Genomic DNA, 19,793 nt, shown 5'->3' on the forward strand with positions numbered 1-19,793 from the left:
AGGATTTTGTCGTTACTATGAATTTAAAGTCATTGAATTAAAAATCAGAGTTGCGGTTTTCTTACCAAAACTCTTTCATTCCAACGAGATACTAATAATTTAAATACGCAGTAAAGTATTGTACAGTGCTCAGAAATACAGTCATTTTACTTTGTGGAAGGAAGGACTAAAGCAAAACTAGCCACAAATTATATTTGTTGCCTTTGCTATGCTTGCAAAATTTCAACTTCTTCTGCTAGTAAATGTAAAGGTATATAAAATAACAGTTAGACTCAGTTCGCGTTTAGCGTTCTGATTGGCTTCCTGTCCGTGACGTCTTGTGGAGGGACTTTTGACCATCTTGAAACAGTATACCAAGTAACGTAATTGCGAATGCAGTATTTTACTTCTTCTTTTGAACGATACCTCGTGATACGCAAGGATGTTTTTAAATAGAGCAATGGTCCTCAAAGTGGGGTCCGCGAACCCCTGAGGGCCAGTGGGACTTAGCCAGGGGGTCCGGGACGACAAAAAATTGAAATGTGTTGTAACAAAATGAACCTCTCAGCTGTTATGCAAGAAGTATTTTTAAAATTAAGAAATTGCAGCTGTGGGCAGTACAAGTACAAAACGATATATATTCATCATTTCCAGTGCTAAAGGATTTCATTGAATCTTCAGGTGAAAAACTCTCTGCTGATATGCACAAAACCTTGTAGAACACTTGAAAGCATTAGCTGCAAGTTTTCGAGAATATTGCCCTGTCCCAAAACCTGGTAATGGTTGGATTGAAAATTCTCTCACCAATGTAGAAATCCATGATACACAAGGTATGAATCGCTCTAACACAGAACAAGAACAGTTTTTGGAACTATCCTGCGAAACTTCATGGAGAAAAGTTTTCAAAGAAAATTAACTTGGTAGCTTTTGGTTGTGTGTGTGCTGTACGAAGAGTTGTCTTAAAAGGCATTGCAACATTTGATGCATTTCCCTACCAATTACTTACGTAAGCAGCTTGCTCTGCTCTTTGTAGTATTAAAACCTTAAAACGAAATTGTCTTAATGCGAAATCGGACCTAAGATTGATGGTGACAATATTTCAGATTTCAGTGTAATTATGGAAAGACACAAAGAATTTCATTCCTTACATTAGTGGCCCCACATTTTGAACATTTTTTATCAAGTAGATTTCTTTAAAAAAAAATTCAGTTTTGAAAGTTATTGTATTTTCAATTGAAATTTCGTTCACTAGTAAACAATCATATATCTTTAGAATAAATTACTTACTGCATTAATTTTTATATTTTTCTTGTCAGTGGTAATTAATTCTAATTAGTATATTTTTAAATACCATGCGAAATTTCAGATAGCATTGTAAGGGGCTCTGCAGATCACTTTCCGAATGAAGAGAGGGTCCTCGTTATCGGAAAGTTTGAGAACCACTGAAATAGGGAATCTGCCTGTATCCTCATCCTATTAGGTAACTGAACGATCGTCATATATGTTGGCTCAAAACATTTCGATCTTCATATGTAGACGTGTAGTATGTCTGTCATTTAATTTTATTTATGTTTCAGATTTATATTATGCAATGGTTACATACTGCACGTATGGATGTATAAATAGGAGTGAGAAGAAATCACCCGAAATAACTTCACAGGTAAGAAAATCACCAATCATAGGATACGTATGTTATGGGCAGATCCTCTATTTTATAACATCCTTGGCTATACCTCCACGTGACGTCCCGCCCCACCCTGGAAAAAATGAGAGCAGAAAGACTGACTTGAGAGTCCTGTGAATAAAAGTAATTTGAACTGTAATGTTAAAACTCAAACTTAATTTTGAAGAATTTGTAAGCCAAAAGAAGAGTTCGGTTTACTGTAATCCTCAAGATCTAATACTCAGCAAGCAGATTAAACATGTTGAATCACTGATGAAATAACATGTATTTTTTAAAAAGATATTTCCCAAATTGTTTTATTTAATAGATTTTCTGACATAGATTCAGTTCAATATTTCTTTGTAAACTTTATTAATTACACTTTAGGTATTTGACATATCTTATTTCCGCTAAAATTAGCAGAATTGCTAAATGTCTTCAGGAACGAAAATCAAATAGGTATATGATAGGCGTCATTTACACACTCTAATCTCAACCCTAGACGTTCCTTAAATCAGGAATTTACACGTCTGTTTCCATAGTAACGTTACATTACAACATATGGGAATGTAAACATATACAAGACTACAAATATAATCCGCCTACTTTTAACAATAATCGAATTTACTGATTGAATAATTTTCAAAGTACTGTATTTATCCCAATTAAAGAAACCGAATATTTAGAATATCATAACATTGAAATGACATAAATTTACATAATTTAGAAAAAAATCCTAAATATATGTATTTTACTGGGTAACGAAATTGTTCATTAGTATCAGTACGCCCATATATTTAAACTGGTCAAGTCAAGACATGACTAACTAATTGACATAAACGAAAAATGAGAAAGATTGAATAAATATTATGAGTACACGAAATTTGTGACAAGTTATAATATTACAAAAAATAACACCGTAGGAAAAATTAAATATAAGATTCCTACAAAGTAATTAATAATTGGGTAAAATCAATTTTGAGACGTACTATAACAGTCACTGCCTCCACTGGCAGTAACAATGCTTAGTACTATATATAGTCACTACCTTTTGGTCTTATACTGTAATCGCCCTCTAAGGATACCATTAATATCTAGTAACTGACACTTGAGAATTCGTATGTTTTTATTTTTTGCTATGATAGAAGTGTTACGCAGTATATTTGACATTTATACCAAGTAACGAATAATGTATTACATTCCCTGTAATCTTTCACGAAGATAGTTTTGTAAGCGAATTAATTTTATGATATTTACATTAGTAGAAGTGCTGCGATCTGTTGTTCCTATGTTCATTATATTCGTCTTCGTCACTGACTATATTTTATCTTTGGTAGGGTAACTACTTACACATAATATATGCCACTTTATTATTCATCATAAGTTATATTCGATTAATAAGAACAAAAATATTTATGTAAATGTTGTCGCTTTAGCACCAGGCTCGTGTTAAAATTTAGCAGAACTGGGAAAAACAAAGTCATTGCTTTTAATTGACACAGCCATTTATTTTACTGTGTAGGATTAAAATCCGACACAATATTTTATTACCTAATGGATAAATCATGAAGAGCACCACACTTACTTCATAGTTTGGAATTCACTCTTTCTCCAACAGCGTATATAAGAGGGCTGGAAAGAAATAAGTGGCAACACACACATCTTTCTTGAATCATTTATTGTAAATCATGAGACTTCTACAGGCCTTCAAGTAATCCATTGCAGCATGTTGCACCCGTTGCCAGATGTACAGAAGTCGCAGGATACCAGCAGCGTTGCTCTCTTTGTTAATGTCTGCATGAGAGCGCCCTATAGCTCAAAGTATGGCATCTCTGGTGCAGAAATACATCTCTCGTAGTGGTTCCTTTATCTTAGAAAACAGATGAAAGTCACATGAACTCATGTCACGTGAATAAGGTGGGTTCTCTAGAAACTCTGATCCCCATCGTACAAACAAGTTCCTCACAGTACTGTGTTGTGACAACGGCCGTTATCATGCAAAACAATGATCACTGCAGGACGAAGATGTTGTTCTAAAAACTGCGGTAGTACACTGCATTTATGGTCTGGTTCGGAGGAAATGCATAGCGTAATATGATACCACGTACATCGTATGCCACTATCAGGATCACCTTTACATTCTCCGGTTCCTGACTCAACTTCTTGGGACGCGGAGATGATGAGTGGCGCCATTCATTTGATTGTACCTTAAGTTCTGGCTCATAAGAGCGCGCCGATGTTTCAAGTGCGATGCTCCTGTCCAAGAATACGCGACCTTCCCGTATGTAACGTGCCAAATGATCACCGGCGAGAGCGTATCTGTGCCATTTTTTGAGCGCGTGTAAGATGGTGCGATACGAACCAGGATGCAATTTTTCGGTGTGCAGCACATTCAACATTGCTGTGTGGGATGTTCCTACCTTGTTAGCCAATTCCCTTGCAGTGTACCTCCTGTCCACATGGAGCAAATATTGAATCAATTCAATGACTCGTTTTTGACCCCATGTCGACTTCCACCTGGTCCTGTTGCACACTATCACATCTTTCACGAAACGCTGCAACCCAACGTGCCACAGTCCGATACGGCAATGCGTCAATATCGCATGCTTCACATAATCTAGAGTGACATTCTCTGATGTTCTTTTTTTCCACGGAGCACTTCGATCTTTATCCATGAACGTTGTTGTAACTTGGAAAACATCCCTTTAGAGCATCGTGATTTCACACATTTAACACACTCCACTACTATCACTGCAGCACCTACACTAGCGCCGCCATCAGGGTTGCCAAATTTTCTTAAGAAAAAAATCGGGACGGGACAATCGGCGTTAAAGCCTCCCTTCTCTTCCCCGGAGACGTCAACAAGAACGGCAAATCATTGAAAACAATATATATAATCAGCTAAATAACATGGACCTGAATGAATGCGGCACCTGCCTTTTTTTTTAAAATTCCAACCAACTGCTCATCACTAAGTATAAACAATATATTGTACACCCAGTGGAAGAGTGTTACAACTGAAAAAATGGAAATTTTGAGTTATCATCGCAGAAAAGTGAATAGAGAGAGAGAGAGAAGCGAGCTCTACCTGGTGGTATTTTCACAGAAACATAACTAAACAAATATTACATGCAGAAACGTAGATGGCAGAAATACCAGTATTTCAGGAAACGATTTTGATAGAATAACAAACTTTAAAAATCATGCTCCCACAAATGTGTATTTATGACTGGTAACAGTCTTCCACCGGGTGTGCGATATGCTACAAATTCAAACCAAAACAACTGCAATTTACTTAATATAACACAATTTAAAGAGAAAACTATATAGTTTTTTTTTTTTTATATCACAAATGAGTGTATAGCATTGTTAAGGAATTACTGACAAAACGTATTACTAAAATCAAATCTTATTCTTTGGTTATCACCCTACAACAATTTAAACCAAACAACTGTAATTTATTTAACATAAACAAAACACAAATTTGTTAAATTGCTTCTATACATAAAGCTGTGCGTGTAAAGGAATAAGTTATTCCTTTGTAAAAAAAAAAAAAAAAAAATGGCCCAGTAAAATATTAATTAACTTTGAAAATCGATAAATCGGGACAATATATTTCCCGACGGGTGTCCGGTCGGGACGCGGGACAAATAAGTCAGAAATCGGTACAGTCCCGACGGCAACCCTGGCTGCCACCCGCGTTGTATAGCTCCACCAACCCTATGTATGTGTTGTCAACAGCAGATCGAACAAAAATCCCTGAAGGGGGTTAAAACAGTGTTGCCACTTATTTGTTTCCAGCCCTCGTAAAATGAGAAGATAAATGACATGACATAACAAAAGCCAATGAAGAACACCACTTACCCCATAGTTTGGAGTTCACTCTTTCTCCAACAGTGTATATAAAAAGAGAAAACAAATGACATAACAAGAAGAAAAACAGTCTTATGACATTTGGAAGCTGATGTAGCATTGGATACGGCCACACGTTCATCGTACGGTTGGCGTAGTAAATCCTAAATAAAGAAAACACATAAAATGAATGTAAGGTTTATGTAACATATTATAAATCATAATATTTTCTTTTGTTTAACGTCCACTTTCAGCACCAAAGATATATAAGATATATAAGGTTAATGTTGAATCCTAACAACACGAGCTTCCACAAGGAATCAAACCATGTCTCTCGTTCACTATCAAGCATTTTGATATGACGAGTCTTTAATTAACAATGAAGAGCAATAGATTTAGATTGTTCATTGAATTCTACAAGTTTTGTTTTTTTAAAGAGAGATATTTTTGGAAACTACAAAAAATGAAAGGTAACGTAACTTATGAATCGTGACATTCTATTATACATCATGATAACAGAAGCTCCAACAGAAATAAATATCTCATATAAACTGAAGGTGAAATGGATCGTTAAAATTCAAATTAATCCATCCAAATCTAATATACAGGGTGTTAATGAACTATACCGACAAACTGTAAGAGGTGATTCCTTACACCAAAATAAGAAAAAAAAGTTCATATCGACCTGTGGGGAAAAGTGCATAGTTTCAGAGCTAGGGCTGTTCAAAATCGCGAAAAAGCCAAATTTAAATAGGCCCTATTTCGAATACCAGAAACCGAATAAATAAAAAAGCCGCTTGGTATTGCTAATGTTTCCCTCTGAGTTAACACTAGTATAGAGTGTTGTATCGTAATGCAAATAAGAAATTATAGATGAAATATTCCCTCACTAAATACGGAGACACGCATGAATACTATCTTTTCGTACAGTAAACCAGTAAACTTATCGAATTAGATGTTACTAGTTTTTTTATTACTAAGAAATATTCATTAATACAGTGTAGCAAATTTAATTTGTGGAATAAATACATAAATAAAACAAAATGTGCAACAGAAAATTATACATGAATTTTCAAAATTCGCAAAGTATCAGAAACAAGAAACACTCTAATGTTTTCAATTTATTTGGTGATTTCTAAATTTCTAATCCATAAACGCGAATGCTTCTTGTCCCTAACTAACTAAGTCCATGGCTGTGGAACCCGGAGGTTCAATACCGCGTTCACAAAAGCTTTCTACTGACTTCTATCCTTAGCCAATTGGACCCGGTTTCTATTTTGTATTCCTATTTCTGCGATCTATCAACATTGTCCCTCCACCTGAGCCTATGTCTTCCTAATGGTCGTTTTTCGACTGGGTTTCCAATTAAAACTTTGAAAACGTTCCTACTTTCTTCCATTCTGGATATATGGCCTGCTTACCTGAGCCTCTTAGACTTGATGACTCTACCAATGTTTGGTAAATTGTATAAATTACATGCCTCTTGTTCCTACAGAATAATATTAAAAAAAAAAAAAAGTCACGTTTCTTAAGTTTCGCCACGTCAGCAACTGAAATGTTTGATCTTCAGATGAGAAGACGAACATAAAAAGTCTTCGCTCTCCGTTATCTTGCATCATGCGAAAACGAATAGATTGGACTTAGGAGCGGCTCTCAAGTTGATGTAAACATAACCTATGACATTGATGGACAAATGGCAGCTCGCGAACTGGATGGGATAGTTTTTTTTTAATTTGCTGGATTAGTTTATTTATTTAGTTATATAGCCTACTACACTGTTCTGTATGGTTGCGAAACATGGTCGCTTATTCTGAGGGGAGAACGTAGACTGAGAGTATTTAAGAACAAGATTATGATACGAATATTCGGACCCAAAAGGAACGGAAATAGGGAATGGCGGAAACTTCATAACGAGGAACTACATAATTTATACGGTTTACCAAACATTGTTAGGGTCGTCAAGTCTAGGAGACTCAGGTGGGCAGGTCATTTAGCCAGAATAGAAGAAAGTAGAAACGCTTTCAAAGTTTTAACTGAAGTTCAATCGGAAAACGACCATTAGGAAGACCTAGGTGCAGATTGGAGGACAATACAAAGATGGATCTCGCAGAAATAGGAATACAAAATAGAAACTGGATCCAGTTGGCTAAGGACAGAAGTCAATGGGGAGCTTTCGTGAACGCGGAATTGAACCTCCGGGTTCCATAGGCCGTACAGTTAGTTATACTATACTGTTAAGTAGCAGCTTCTATCTATTGTTGCCTGTTATCTCCTAACAATGACACATATACTATTCGTAAATATGTATAAAGTCACTTACCATATCATATAAACATTGTTGTATATTAATAACTTGAGTAATCCTATTTTTCTTCGTGGATATTTGTGATATATAAGGCATTGTTCGGTTAAAATCAAAGGCAAAATAGCCGTGTGCATGACATGGTTGAACCACCTTGGAATATATTGGTCCAGAATTGTTGGATAAATAAGTTCACGATCATAAGTACAAATCACCCAGTATCCTATACACACGCACTGCAATAGAAAAAGAACATCAAATAATTATAATTGTTTGTTTGATTTACCTGTATATAGCTTGTCTTACGTTATCACTATCAGGGGTACTAATAAGAAAAGTCCATGACGCAATGTGCGTCATTGAAATATCAAATATTCGAGGTAAAAGAAGTTTAAACATTTGATTACGTCTGTGAAAAGACAACATGCTCCAAAGAATTTTCTCTAGAAAAAAAAAAATGTGCAAAATTCGTGCACAATGTGAAAACAAAAAGTTAGACTTTATTTTACATAAGTTGCTTTTGAAATTACTAACCTAACACAATATAGATTTACTAATCTATCGTAATCTACTAATCTAACGTAACCTACTACCAAAACCTAAAATCCTAGACACATGAAACCACACTGTTAATTTAGTTTACCTCAGCTATTGCTTAGTGAAATAACTAATCTATCTTTACCTGTTATAGACATTAAAGAAAGGAGGAGTTAGTTCAGTTCTTTATTAAAATAACTAACCAATCTAAATGTACCAAATAACTAATTCCTAATAGTAAACAATCACGCCAATAGATATCGCTACATGCGTTATTGTAGGCTGACCAAGGATGTTATCAAACAGAGGGTCTGCCCATATGTATCTTCATCCTATTAACTCAATGAAGCCAGAAAGCAGCCAAACATCGGCATATCTGATTGGCTACTCATTTTTCTGCCATGAATGTTGGCTCAAAACATTGCGATCTTATTGGGCGTAGCGGGCGGAGTGGGAGTGGCGAAACTGTGACGTGTGGCTTCACGATTTTGTTGTATAGGCAGATCCTTTATTTTATAATATCCTTGCTGCTGACGCTAGTAGATGTCGCCATCTGTAAAATTATTGTGTATAAAAAGTTCTTGAGTAATTGCATGAAAATATTGTAAATGTAGTTTGGGTTGGTTGATAGGCAAACTCAGTGGTGTAGGCAAACTCAGTACGATTTTGTTCCGGGGGGGGGGGGGGGGCTTTGCCTGAAAATGTAAAAATTCTGCAAGATATTTAATATACTTTACTATAGTAAGTAATATGAATATGTTAGGTGGAGGTTAGAGATTGAAGAAATCAAAACACTCTACATTAATAATTATTCAGATCTCATGTGCATAGTAACTACAATTTTCATTATATTACTTCACTCTTGCTCCCTACTATAATAATAATAATAATAATAATAATAATAATAATAATAATAATAATAATAATAATAATAATAATAATAATAATAATAATAATAGTAATAGTAATAATAATCATAGATATATCAAGAATGTTTATTAACTCGTTACACATATGAAATGTACAAGTTCACTCCTAATGAATGTTTGAGAGACTCTATAATAAAATCGAAGACTTTGGGGCAAAAACCCGTCAAGTCCAAAAAGTGAAAGTGTAAAGGAGATAGTTTCACCAAGGGTTTTTCGTCATCCGATTTTCTTCAAATTTGGCACCTACATACTAGACCGAAAATAAATAGACACCAGTGGCGTAGCGTAAGGGAACGCCTGTATGCCCGACATCCCCTGTTAATGAGAAAAAGTACGTATTTCATTATATTTATAAATTGTTTGCTTATAATTACCATAATTATTTCTACTGCAATCTTCTGGATGCGCTCTCTCGCTTTACTTTGGCAAGCGGAACCTACGCATGCGCATGAAGCATGAAGCATGTCGCTTATGTAAGTGATAGTATAAAAATAGTTATGCTTTAATCGTAATTAAATGCATCGTAATTGTAATCGTAATTAAAGGCAAACTAATAATCTACATCATAAATGCATATCATGTCCCAGAGTGTAGCCAGATACTCTTTGAGAGGGCTCACATACACAAGCATAACTATAATGCATTTTGTAGAATCACGGTCACCGATCTGGTAGGCCACCCTCCGCCCTTCACAAAGTTTACTTGGGCTCTTCCGTATCTGGATATCTGACAATGAAGTAGACACACAGAAATAGGCCCCCAGAGTTGCTTTAAATGCTTTCTATTTGTATCTTCAAATGATATATACACTCAGGCCCATATTCACGAGGCACCTGAGGTCCGGACCCAAGATGACAAATTTCAAGGGGTGACATTAAAAAAAACGAGATTGAAGTATGATATGCGGAGAAAGAAGCTGCCCACGAGAGAGAAATAAAGGGAATTATACTGAAAACAATATTCATACAAAAGTGGGGCCAGTTTTTCTCGTCACAATGCTAGTGGCAGAAAAGGAACTGAGACAATTGCTTATTGGCGTCTAACGTAATCTACGCATTTGCTTCTGTATGCCCCACCAGGCGTGCAATTAGGGGAGCCTGGCCCCCTAAATGTTTTGGCCTCCTAATTATTAAGAGTAGTTATTGATAAAAGAGATCCAGAATTGTGACGATTGGACACCCTAGCATATTTGTGCCTCTCTCCTAAACTTTAATGGCTGGTTGCGGGCCTTAATGAGCAAACTCATCCTGTTAATCTTCTATTTGTGTTGTGTAATCGTATGAGATGGTTGCAATTTATGCCGTGCTAAATATAAAGCTTCTGCAAGTTGTTTCATAAACATGGCTTTACAATCCTTTTTTGTGATAAATTATTTTCTCACCTCTCCCTGGCTATGCCCTTGCGTTCTGTATTAGATTTAAGCTTTTGATTAGCAACATTGATCGTTGGTGGTCAAGGAAAATTGGCGGTATAAAGTTTCTTTTGCGTTGTGATTTCAAATGAATATTTGTTTTATTGTTTTAATGTAGTATGAAGAAAATTGCATTTATAACTAAGAGACAAAGCTGTGGAAAGTGTTTGGCTGCTACAAGGTATAGTACCTTACTAACTTTTAGCAAATCATGAATACGATAACAGTACCAGACACAAATTTAATTGATTTTTTGTTAACAACTCCCATATCTCGGTTGACTTACGAGCAGCGTTGTTCTCTCAAAAGGAGACGACCTAACCCAAAGCTTTCCATAAAAACGACAACTAGCAATCAGTCGCGAATATTTCAGTCTTCGTGGTATGATGATAGGTTTTCTTGGCTTTCTGGGTGTTCTGTAGGGAATAAAATGTAATGTTTCGTCTGCATTATGTTTGGTGCAAAGGAGTCAGAGTGGTGTTCAAACGGTATTTCTGATTTGGGTAATTTCATGAAGAAAGCTATAAAACATGAGTCCTCGAAACAACATTTGCTGCATAGTGAATCTTTTCACTTGTTAAGGAGAATACACATTGAACATGTATTGCATTGTATTGTATTATATCAGACAAGTGACTAACTTTGGAATCCCCATTTCGAAATACCACGCTACGCTATTGATAGACACCTATTTTTTTTTGTTTTGTTTCTTTCGGAAAATAGATTAAGGGGAGCAAAGGACCACTTTTCAAAAAAGGGTCCCCTTGATTAAAGGGACCACTTTAAAGAAACGATACTCTGCCGATGGAAAGATGACTTCAAAGTAGGAAATACGGGTTCTGTCGTTTTTACGAGAAAAGGGTTGCAGGGAGCAATGCCCCCTTCCAAATGATAAAGGACCCCGTAAAATACTTACGTAAATTGGATTTCGGTGGAATTGCTTGAAACGGTGATATGTTGTAGATATGGCTCCAGAGAAAAAGTCTTAATGGGCACAACCACAAATCACTGACCGCTTGACCACTACAGGGCCACTTACTTGAAAACAACCGAAGATAACGACATTCTGGATTTCGGTAAAATGACTGAAACCGTGATATGTTGTCGCTATAGTGATCCTCAGAAAATCTTAAATGGGCATAACCAGCAATCACTGATCATTTGGCTACTACGAGGCCACTTTTTCCAAAGCAGCCGAAGATAGTGATATTCTGGATTTCGATGAAAATGACTGAAACTGTGATATGTTGTAGATATTGTGATCCTGAGAAAAAGTCTCAATTTGCACAACCATCCATCACTCACCGTTGACACTACAGGACCACTTTTCTTAAAAAGAACAGAACGGTATTCTGGATTTCGGTGGAATCGCTTGAAACCGTGATATGTTATGGATATTGGAATTCTGAAAAAAAGTCTCAACAGGCGCAGCCACCAATCAATGACCGTTTGGCCACTGCAGGACCACTTAAAGAAACAGAAGGTAACGGTATTCTGGATTTCGGTGGAATTGCTTGAAACCGTGATATGTTGTAGATATTGTGATCCTGAGAAAAAGTCTCAATTTGCACAACCATCCATCACTCACCGTTGACACTACAGGACCACTTTTCTTAAAAAGAACAGAACGGTATTCTGGATTTCGGTGGAATCGCTTGAAACCGTGATATGTTATGGATATTGGAATTCTGAAAAAAAGTCTCAACAGGCGCAGCCACCAATCAATGACCGTTTGGCCACTGCAGGACCACTTAAAGAAACAGAAGGTAACGGTATTCTGGATTTCGGTGGAATTGCTTGAAACCGTGATATGTTGTAGATATTGTGATCCTGAGAAAAAGTCTCAATTTGCACAACCATCCATCACTCACCGTTGACACTACAGGACCACTTTTCTTAAAAAGAACAGAACGGTATTCTGGATTTCGGTGCAATCGCTTGAAACCGTGATATGTTATAGATATTGGAATTCTGAAAAAAAGTCTCAACAGGCGCAGCCACCAATCAATGACCGTTTGGCCACTGCAGGACCACTTAAAGAAACAGAAGGTAACGGTATTCTGGATTTCGGTGGAATTGCTTGAAACCGTGATATGTTGTAGACATTGTGATCCTGAGAAAAAGTCTCAATTTGCACAACCATCCATCACTCACCGTTGACACTACAGGACCACTTTTCTTAAAAAGAACAGAACGGTATTCTGGATTTCGGTGGAATCGCTTGAAACCGTGATATGTTATGGATATTGGAATTCTGAAAAAAAGTCTCAACAGGCGCAGCCACCAATCAATGACTGTTTGGCCACTGCAGGACCACTTAAAGAAACAGAAGGTAACGGTATTCTGGATTTCGGTGGAATTGCTTGAAAACGTGATATGTTGTAGATATTGTGATCCTGAGAAAAAGTCTCAATTTGCACAACCATCCATCACTCACCGTTGACACTACAGGACCACTTTTCTTAAAAAGAACAGAACGGTATTCTGGATTTCGGTGCAATCGCTTGAAACCGTGATATGTTATAGATATTGGAATTCTGAAAAAAAAAGTCTCAACAGGCGCAGCCACCAATCAATGACCGTTTGGCCACTGCAGGACCACTTAAAGAAACAGAAGGTAACGGTATTCTGGATTTCGGTGGAATTGCTTGAAACCGTGATATGTTGTAGACATTGTGATCCTGAGAAAAAGTCTCAATTTGCACAACCATCCATCACTCACCGTTGACACTACAGGACCACTTTTCTTAAAAAGAACAGAACGGTATTCTGGATTTCGGTGGAATCGCTTGAAACCGTGATATGTTATGGATATTGGAATTCTGAAAAAAAGTCTCAACAGGCGCAGCCACCAATCAATGACCGTTTGGCCACTGCAGGACCACTTAAAGAAACAGAAGGTAACGGTATTCTGGATTTCGGTGGAATTGCTTGAAACCGTGATATGTTGTAGACATTGTGATCCTGAGAAAAAGTCTCAATTTGCACAACCATCCATCACTCACCGTTGACACTACAGGACCACTTTTCTTAAAAAGAACAGAACGGTATTCTGGATTTCGGTGGAATCGCTTGAAACCGTGATATGTTATGGATATTGGAATTCTGAAAAAAAAGTCTCAACAGGCGCAGTCACCAATCAATGTCCGTTTGGCCACTACAGGTCTACTTAAAGAAACAGAAGGTAACGGTATTCTGGATTTTAGTAGAATTGCTTGAAACGTATGTTGTAGATATTTTGATCCTGAGAAAAAGACTCAAGAGGCACAACCAGCCATCACTGACCGTTTTGCCACTATAGGACCACTTTTTCTAAACGAGCAGGAGATAAAGGTATTGTAGATTTCGATTTAATTGCTTGAAACTATGATATGTTGTAGATTCTGTGCTCCTGAGAAAAAGTCTCAATGAACACAAGATACAACCACCAATCAGTGACCATTTGGCAACTACTTGGCCACTTTTTTTAAAACAGCAGAAGGTAAGGATACTTAGGAATTTTGGTAGAATTGTATGAAACCTTAAAAAGTTCTATTCCACAACCCGGAAAAGGAATAGAAAGAATAGCGGCCAACATCATTTAAGCATAGACAACATTCAGATGTTCATCTTGTGGACAAAGGAAAACCGTGGAAAGCCCTAGACATTTTTTCTAAGGACCACTACATCTACACATATCACAGTTTCATTCATTTACACCGAAATCAAAAATATCGTTACCCAGCTGTTTTAAAAAATTTGTACGTGTAGTGACCAAACGGTCATAATTAGATAATTCGATAGTTGTGTCCATTAAGACTTTTTTCTCATGATGAGAAGATCTTCAACATATCTTAGTTTTACTCAATCTTACGTAAATCCAGAACATCATTGTACCGATCATTGCACCGAACTTGAGAATAGCACTGTTTTCAAGAAAGTAGCCCTGTAGTAACCAAACAATTAGTGATTAGTGATTGTGCACATTAAGACCTTTTCCCAGGATCACAATATCTACAACATATCACAGTTTCAGTAATTTTCACCTTAATCCAAAACGTCACCTTCTTCGGTTGCTTTCAAACGTACTTCGTAGTGGCCAAACGGTCAGTAATTAGTGGTTCTGCCCATTAAGACCTTTTCCTAGGATCACAATATCTACAACATATCACAGTTTTAGTCATTTTCACCTTAATCCAAAACATCACTTTCTTCGATTGCTTTCAAGAAAGTGGCCTCGTAGTGGCCAAACGGTCAGTAATTAATGGTTGTGTCCATTAAGACCTTTTCACAGGATTATAATATCTACAACATATCACAGTTTCAGTCATTTTCACCTTAATCCAAAATGTCACTTTCTTCGGTTGCTTTCAAAAAAGTGGCCTCGTAGTAGGCAAACGGTGAGTGATTGGTAGTTTTGCCCATTAAGAATTTTCCTCAGGATCAGAATATCTACAACGTACCACTGTTTCAAGCAATTCCTCTGAAATCGATAAATAAATAAATAAATAAATAAATAAATAAATAAATAAATAAATAAATAAATAAATAAAAATAAAAAATAAAAAAAATGATTCAACTATTATTTCCTTAACCTGGACCAGGTAAGTGTGAGGGCTCTTAACACTATTGTTACTAATTTAATGATTGTATAATGAAGATAGATCACATTAGATTACAAGGTATCATGAAAAAGTACGGTGAATGAAGTTGCACAGCGCCACCTATCGACGTTTTATCCATTTCAACAAGCAAACCCAATAGCCTGAACCTTTGGGATAGTCAGTTTCGAATTTGAACGAATTGTGATATGTCAGTTGGCTTCTAGCGGCAGAACAGCAAGGAAGTGTTAAGAGTGTCTATCGCGCATCAACATTAAGTTTTATTTTAAGCTGCTAAAGAGTGCCAAAGAAGCTCGCAAAATGTTAAAATTAGTGTATGGAGTGTTTTCAAGTGGTATAAGCTATTCATAAGTGGCAAGTAGTCGGTTGGTCGTCCTACAACTTCAAAAACAGTCGAAGACGTACAAAAAGTGACACAAATGATTCGTTCAAACAGGCGAATGACTATACGAGAGATTTCAGAAGAACTAAACATCTCATACGGGTCCGTGAAAAACATTTTAACCGCCGATTAAATGGGCAAATAACTTCCTCCTTCATCACGAAAATGCACCGTGCCACACATTGCTTTTGATCCGCGACCTTTTGGCCAAAAACTATTCCTATCTGTCCGCACCTGCCCTACTCTCCAGATTTAGCATCATTGATTTTCTGGCTCTTCCCCAAAATTAAAACAGTGTTTAAAAGAAAAAAAACGTTTTGACACCATTCCTGACATTGAGAGGGCCACGACAGAGCAGCTAAATGCCCTTCCAAAAGAAGTTTTTCAGAAATGCTTCGAATCATGGACTCAGCGTTGGAATAAATGCATTGCTAGCCAAGGACAGTAATTTGAAGGAGATTTAAATCAAATTCCGTGTAAGCTTATTACTTTGTTGCTAATAAAATTATTTACCGTATTTTTTGATCACACCTCGTAACTATTTAAATAATAATTTCAGAGAAATCTATTACAATACACATTTTTGAAAAGACATGAAATAAAAGCACAGATTACCACACTAAACTTCCTCATTCTCATTTATTAAATTACCTATATAAAGCCATACTGCAGTTATTACTAAAACATCTATTTAAGAAATACCAACCACATTATCATAGGTGATTTTTGGAAGACTTATAAGAAATTTTACCTTCAAGACTGAACTACTCCTTGTTGGATTTAACTTGGTATGACATATGCCATGTCGTAGAGTTGTTGTTGCGTTTATTTGTACAATATTAACAAAATCACTTAACGTAATTTTTTAGAAAATCCTCTGAAAAAACTTACCCACAAGAATAAACTGCTCCTTGTGGATATATTTAGGCTTATGCCGCATTATAGAATTCTTATTAAAGTATTTATTTATAAAATGTATACAAAATAACATGAGCAGTCTTTGTCAAAACTATCTGAAAAAAGAAAACTAACCTCAAGTGTAAACTATCCTTTGTTGATATTCATTTGAAAGGAAACATGCCAGATACACCATTATTAATACTTGTATATGAAATATGAACCAAAAATGCCTGAGTAGATTTTGACAAGATAGCCTGACTTAAGCTAGAAATGCAAATCAATGAAAAAAGCAACATTTATTTATAAACAATAAATGTGTAACAATTTCGCCAACTAACTGAACATATTGGCGAAACAGTTACACACTAATTATTTTTAAATAAACATCGCTTTGCGCAGTGATTTGTATTTCTGGTTTCAGTTGGTTAAGGTAGCAAAGGTAGTATGAACCAGTTAGTTATAAGATATCCTGAATTAAAATTGAAATAAGAATAAACTTCTCCTTATGGACTTTTGCAGGAGAAACGACTTATAACACATTGTAGTTGTTGACGAAATACTGTGTGTATTTCTGAACTATGAACAAAACCGTGTTAGAAGTTTTTGAGAAAGTTGCTCGAGAAATCTCAACCCCAAGAATAAACTAACCATTTCCCGAATTTTTCAGGAGAAATGGCTTAAGTCAGATTACAAGATAATTAACGAAATACTTATTTATGAAATATAAACATTTGTTTTAGTTTAACGACCCACGATTGTGCTTCAAGGTTAAGGAAGACACTAACAATGATAATGAATGAAATAGTGGAATGAAGAAGGTGGGAAAAACCCCTTGCAAACCCATTTTACTATATATAAAATAATATCATCTCTTTCTATCCTCGTGGGTACTTTCGCTAGGTACTTCATCTAATGTAAATATGAATTTTTTTTTCATATTTTAATGCTATCTATCTGTATGAACTTAATGATTAAGAGTATTAAATTCCAAATATTCATTGCCAAAATATTTTTAGCTTAATATGATCCATATCCCAGATGTGTATAAAATTTTTCCAATTATATGACCTACTTTTGTTTACTCTCTCACATACAAAAATAATACGTTCTATCGAACCAATTTCTCTTTCGCATCAACACATGTTTATATCTAATTTGCTGTACTTTGCTCAATGTTAATGCTACATTGAATAAGAGTCGATATAAAATAACTACCAGTGTTGGGCAAAATCAATTGAAATCAATTGCAATTGATCTATCAATTGAAAGTAATTGCTCTGAAAATCAATTGCAATTGATTTCAATTGCAATTGATTTCAATTTGTAATTGACAATTAATTTCAATTACAATTGAATTCAATCATAAAATTTGCAATTAAATTTTCGTCAATTGTTAATTGTTAATTGGTCACCAGGCAATTGAAACTTTTAATTGTTAATTGTCAATTGCAAAGGGTGCAATTGAAACATTCAATTGTTAATTGCAATTGACAATTGAAACTTGTAATTGTTAATTGTAATTGTTAATTGCAATTGAAATCAGCAATTAAAACTGAAGATAAGAAGATATGTGTATATTGTATTGTCCACTTGTTACTATTTTACATATTTCAAATAAGGCACTTATAAGAAATGCTGGATACCTACCATCCCTTTCCCCCCTGGGAAGAAAACCGTGAAACTAAGTATTTTTAAAATATATTATGTTTATGGTTCTATCTCCCTCGAAAGAACTCTATATGCCCGTCATGCATACAATAGGAATGAGCACGAGCGAATTCGAGCGAGTTTTCTTTAAAACTCGACTCGACTCGAAGCAGACATCTTTGAGTTCGACTCGACATCTCGGCTCGAAAAATTTCCCCCAACTCGACTCGAATTCAGATCGAGTTTCCAGTCGAGTCGAGCCAATTCGAGCTAAATCCTTTGTGTAGTTCCAAGTACTACTATCTTCAAGTATCCTACATAGACAATATAATTATCAATGATACTACTACTATTACTATAACTAATTATTATTATAACACCGTGTACCTGTATAAACATGTAATATAGGCGGTTTGTATCGGAATACTTAAAATTAGTTAACTGTCGATCTCGGTAGTCAAGAAATCTTCAGGAGGCAAGGACATCGGTCACGAGGTTCTTTGCTTGAGTTCAGGAGGAGCAAGTATTCGGGCTCGAGCCAAAAATTGTTAGAAGTTATGGGACTCCAGACAAACATATTTAAAACTGCTCGACCCGGGTTTAGGGTTGTCAACGACTCAAGCGGCTCGCTCACAGCTCATTCACTTATCGAGCCGAACCGAGAAGTGAGCCGAGCCAACAGCTCATCCAACAGAGCCAGCTCTAGCCGAAGGCTCACACGAGCCGAACTGAACCGAACTGATTGCTTACCCCAACCGAGCCGGTTCGAGCCATTGGCTCAGTTAAGCTACTCGAACCCAGCCTATGGACTCGTTACAACGGAGCTGGTTCGAGCCATTGGCTCCAATCGAGCCGACCCGATAACTCGCCTTTACCGAGCCGGTTCAAACCATTGGCTCAATTGAACCCAGTCGATGGGTAATCCCAACCAAGCCAGCTCAAGCTGTGCGCTCAGTTGAACCGAGCCGGGCTGGTTGACATCACTATTTCGGTTGGGCTTCTACTTTGGCTAAAAAATTGGACCGTGCAGTTCTCAGCTTTGATGGTAAGAACTACAAAAAATTATATGAAATCTTTAGTTTTACGTTTCACGCTTATGCCGGTTAGGCTAAAGGAGACGGTGATGATGGGAAATGAATGAAATGAAGAAAGTGGGAGGAAACGGGAGAACCCCGAGAAAATCCACGAGCACGGTGTTTGTCCACCACAAAGTCCAAACTGCGCGAGCTGGGATCGAACCAGGGACCTCAAGCAGCGGAGGTGAACGTTCTACCACTGACCCACCGCGCTCCCTGGTAAGAACTACAGTATATACTTATATTGATGCTCACGGTGCCATTAACTTGTTCCACCACCAACGAATTTCGAGATACTTTGTTTTGCATCTTTTGTGCGTGTTTTGTGTCGCTTTGTGCGCCTATTCCCACATTTTGTGCATCACCGGAAGTGGGTCAAAATGGGCCTACAAATATGACGGAACAAATTATTGCTCTTCCACCACCAATGAATTTCGAGGTCGTTTCCTTCACGTCGTTTTGTGCCGTTTTGTGCGTCTACTTCCGTTTTGTGCGTCACCAGAAGTGGGTCAAA

The 19,793-nt window shown here is 36.5% G+C and overlaps 2 protein-coding genes across 13 annotated transcripts in view; one reads left to right on the forward strand and one right to left on the reverse strand.

Moving 5' to 3' along the window:
• LOC145684106 (uncharacterized) overlaps nt 1-19,793 on the forward strand; it is a 510,020-nt gene that overhangs the window by 80,135 nt on the left and 410,092 nt on the right. For 11 of the 12 annotated variants that reach the window (XM_081756003.1, XM_081756000.1, XM_081756004.1 and 8 more), the window contains one exon: nt 1,557-1,639. In XM_081756003.1, coding sequence (XP_081612129.1) covers nt 1,571-1,639 — 69 coding nt within the window. In that variant the 5' untranslated portion in view covers nt 1,557-1,570. Of the gene's footprint in view, nt 1-1,556; nt 1,640-19,793 lie in introns of those variants that run through there. The other variant, XM_081756012.1, reaches the window with a different exon arrangement.
• The window catches only part of LOC145684105 (androgen-induced gene 1 protein-like), a 49,499-nt gene that overhangs the window by 2,226 nt on the left and 27,480 nt on the right, over nt 1-19,793 (reverse strand). Inside the window, exons 3-4 of the mRNA XM_081755999.1 lie at nt 7,815-8,032; nt 5,507-5,658 (exon numbers count right to left, since the gene is read on the reverse strand). Of these exons, the coding sequence (XP_081612125.1) occupies nt 5,507-5,658; nt 7,815-8,032 (370 nt within the window). The remainder of the gene's footprint in view (nt 1-5,506; nt 5,659-7,814; nt 8,033-19,793) is intronic.

Source organism: Thermobia domestica, chromosome 4 (genome assembly GCF_964235325.1).
Source record: "Thermobia domestica chromosome 4, izTheDome1.hap1.1, whole genome shotgun sequence".
Classification (NCBI taxonomy): domain Eukaryota; kingdom Metazoa; phylum Arthropoda; class Insecta; order Zygentoma; family Lepismatidae; genus Thermobia; species Thermobia domestica.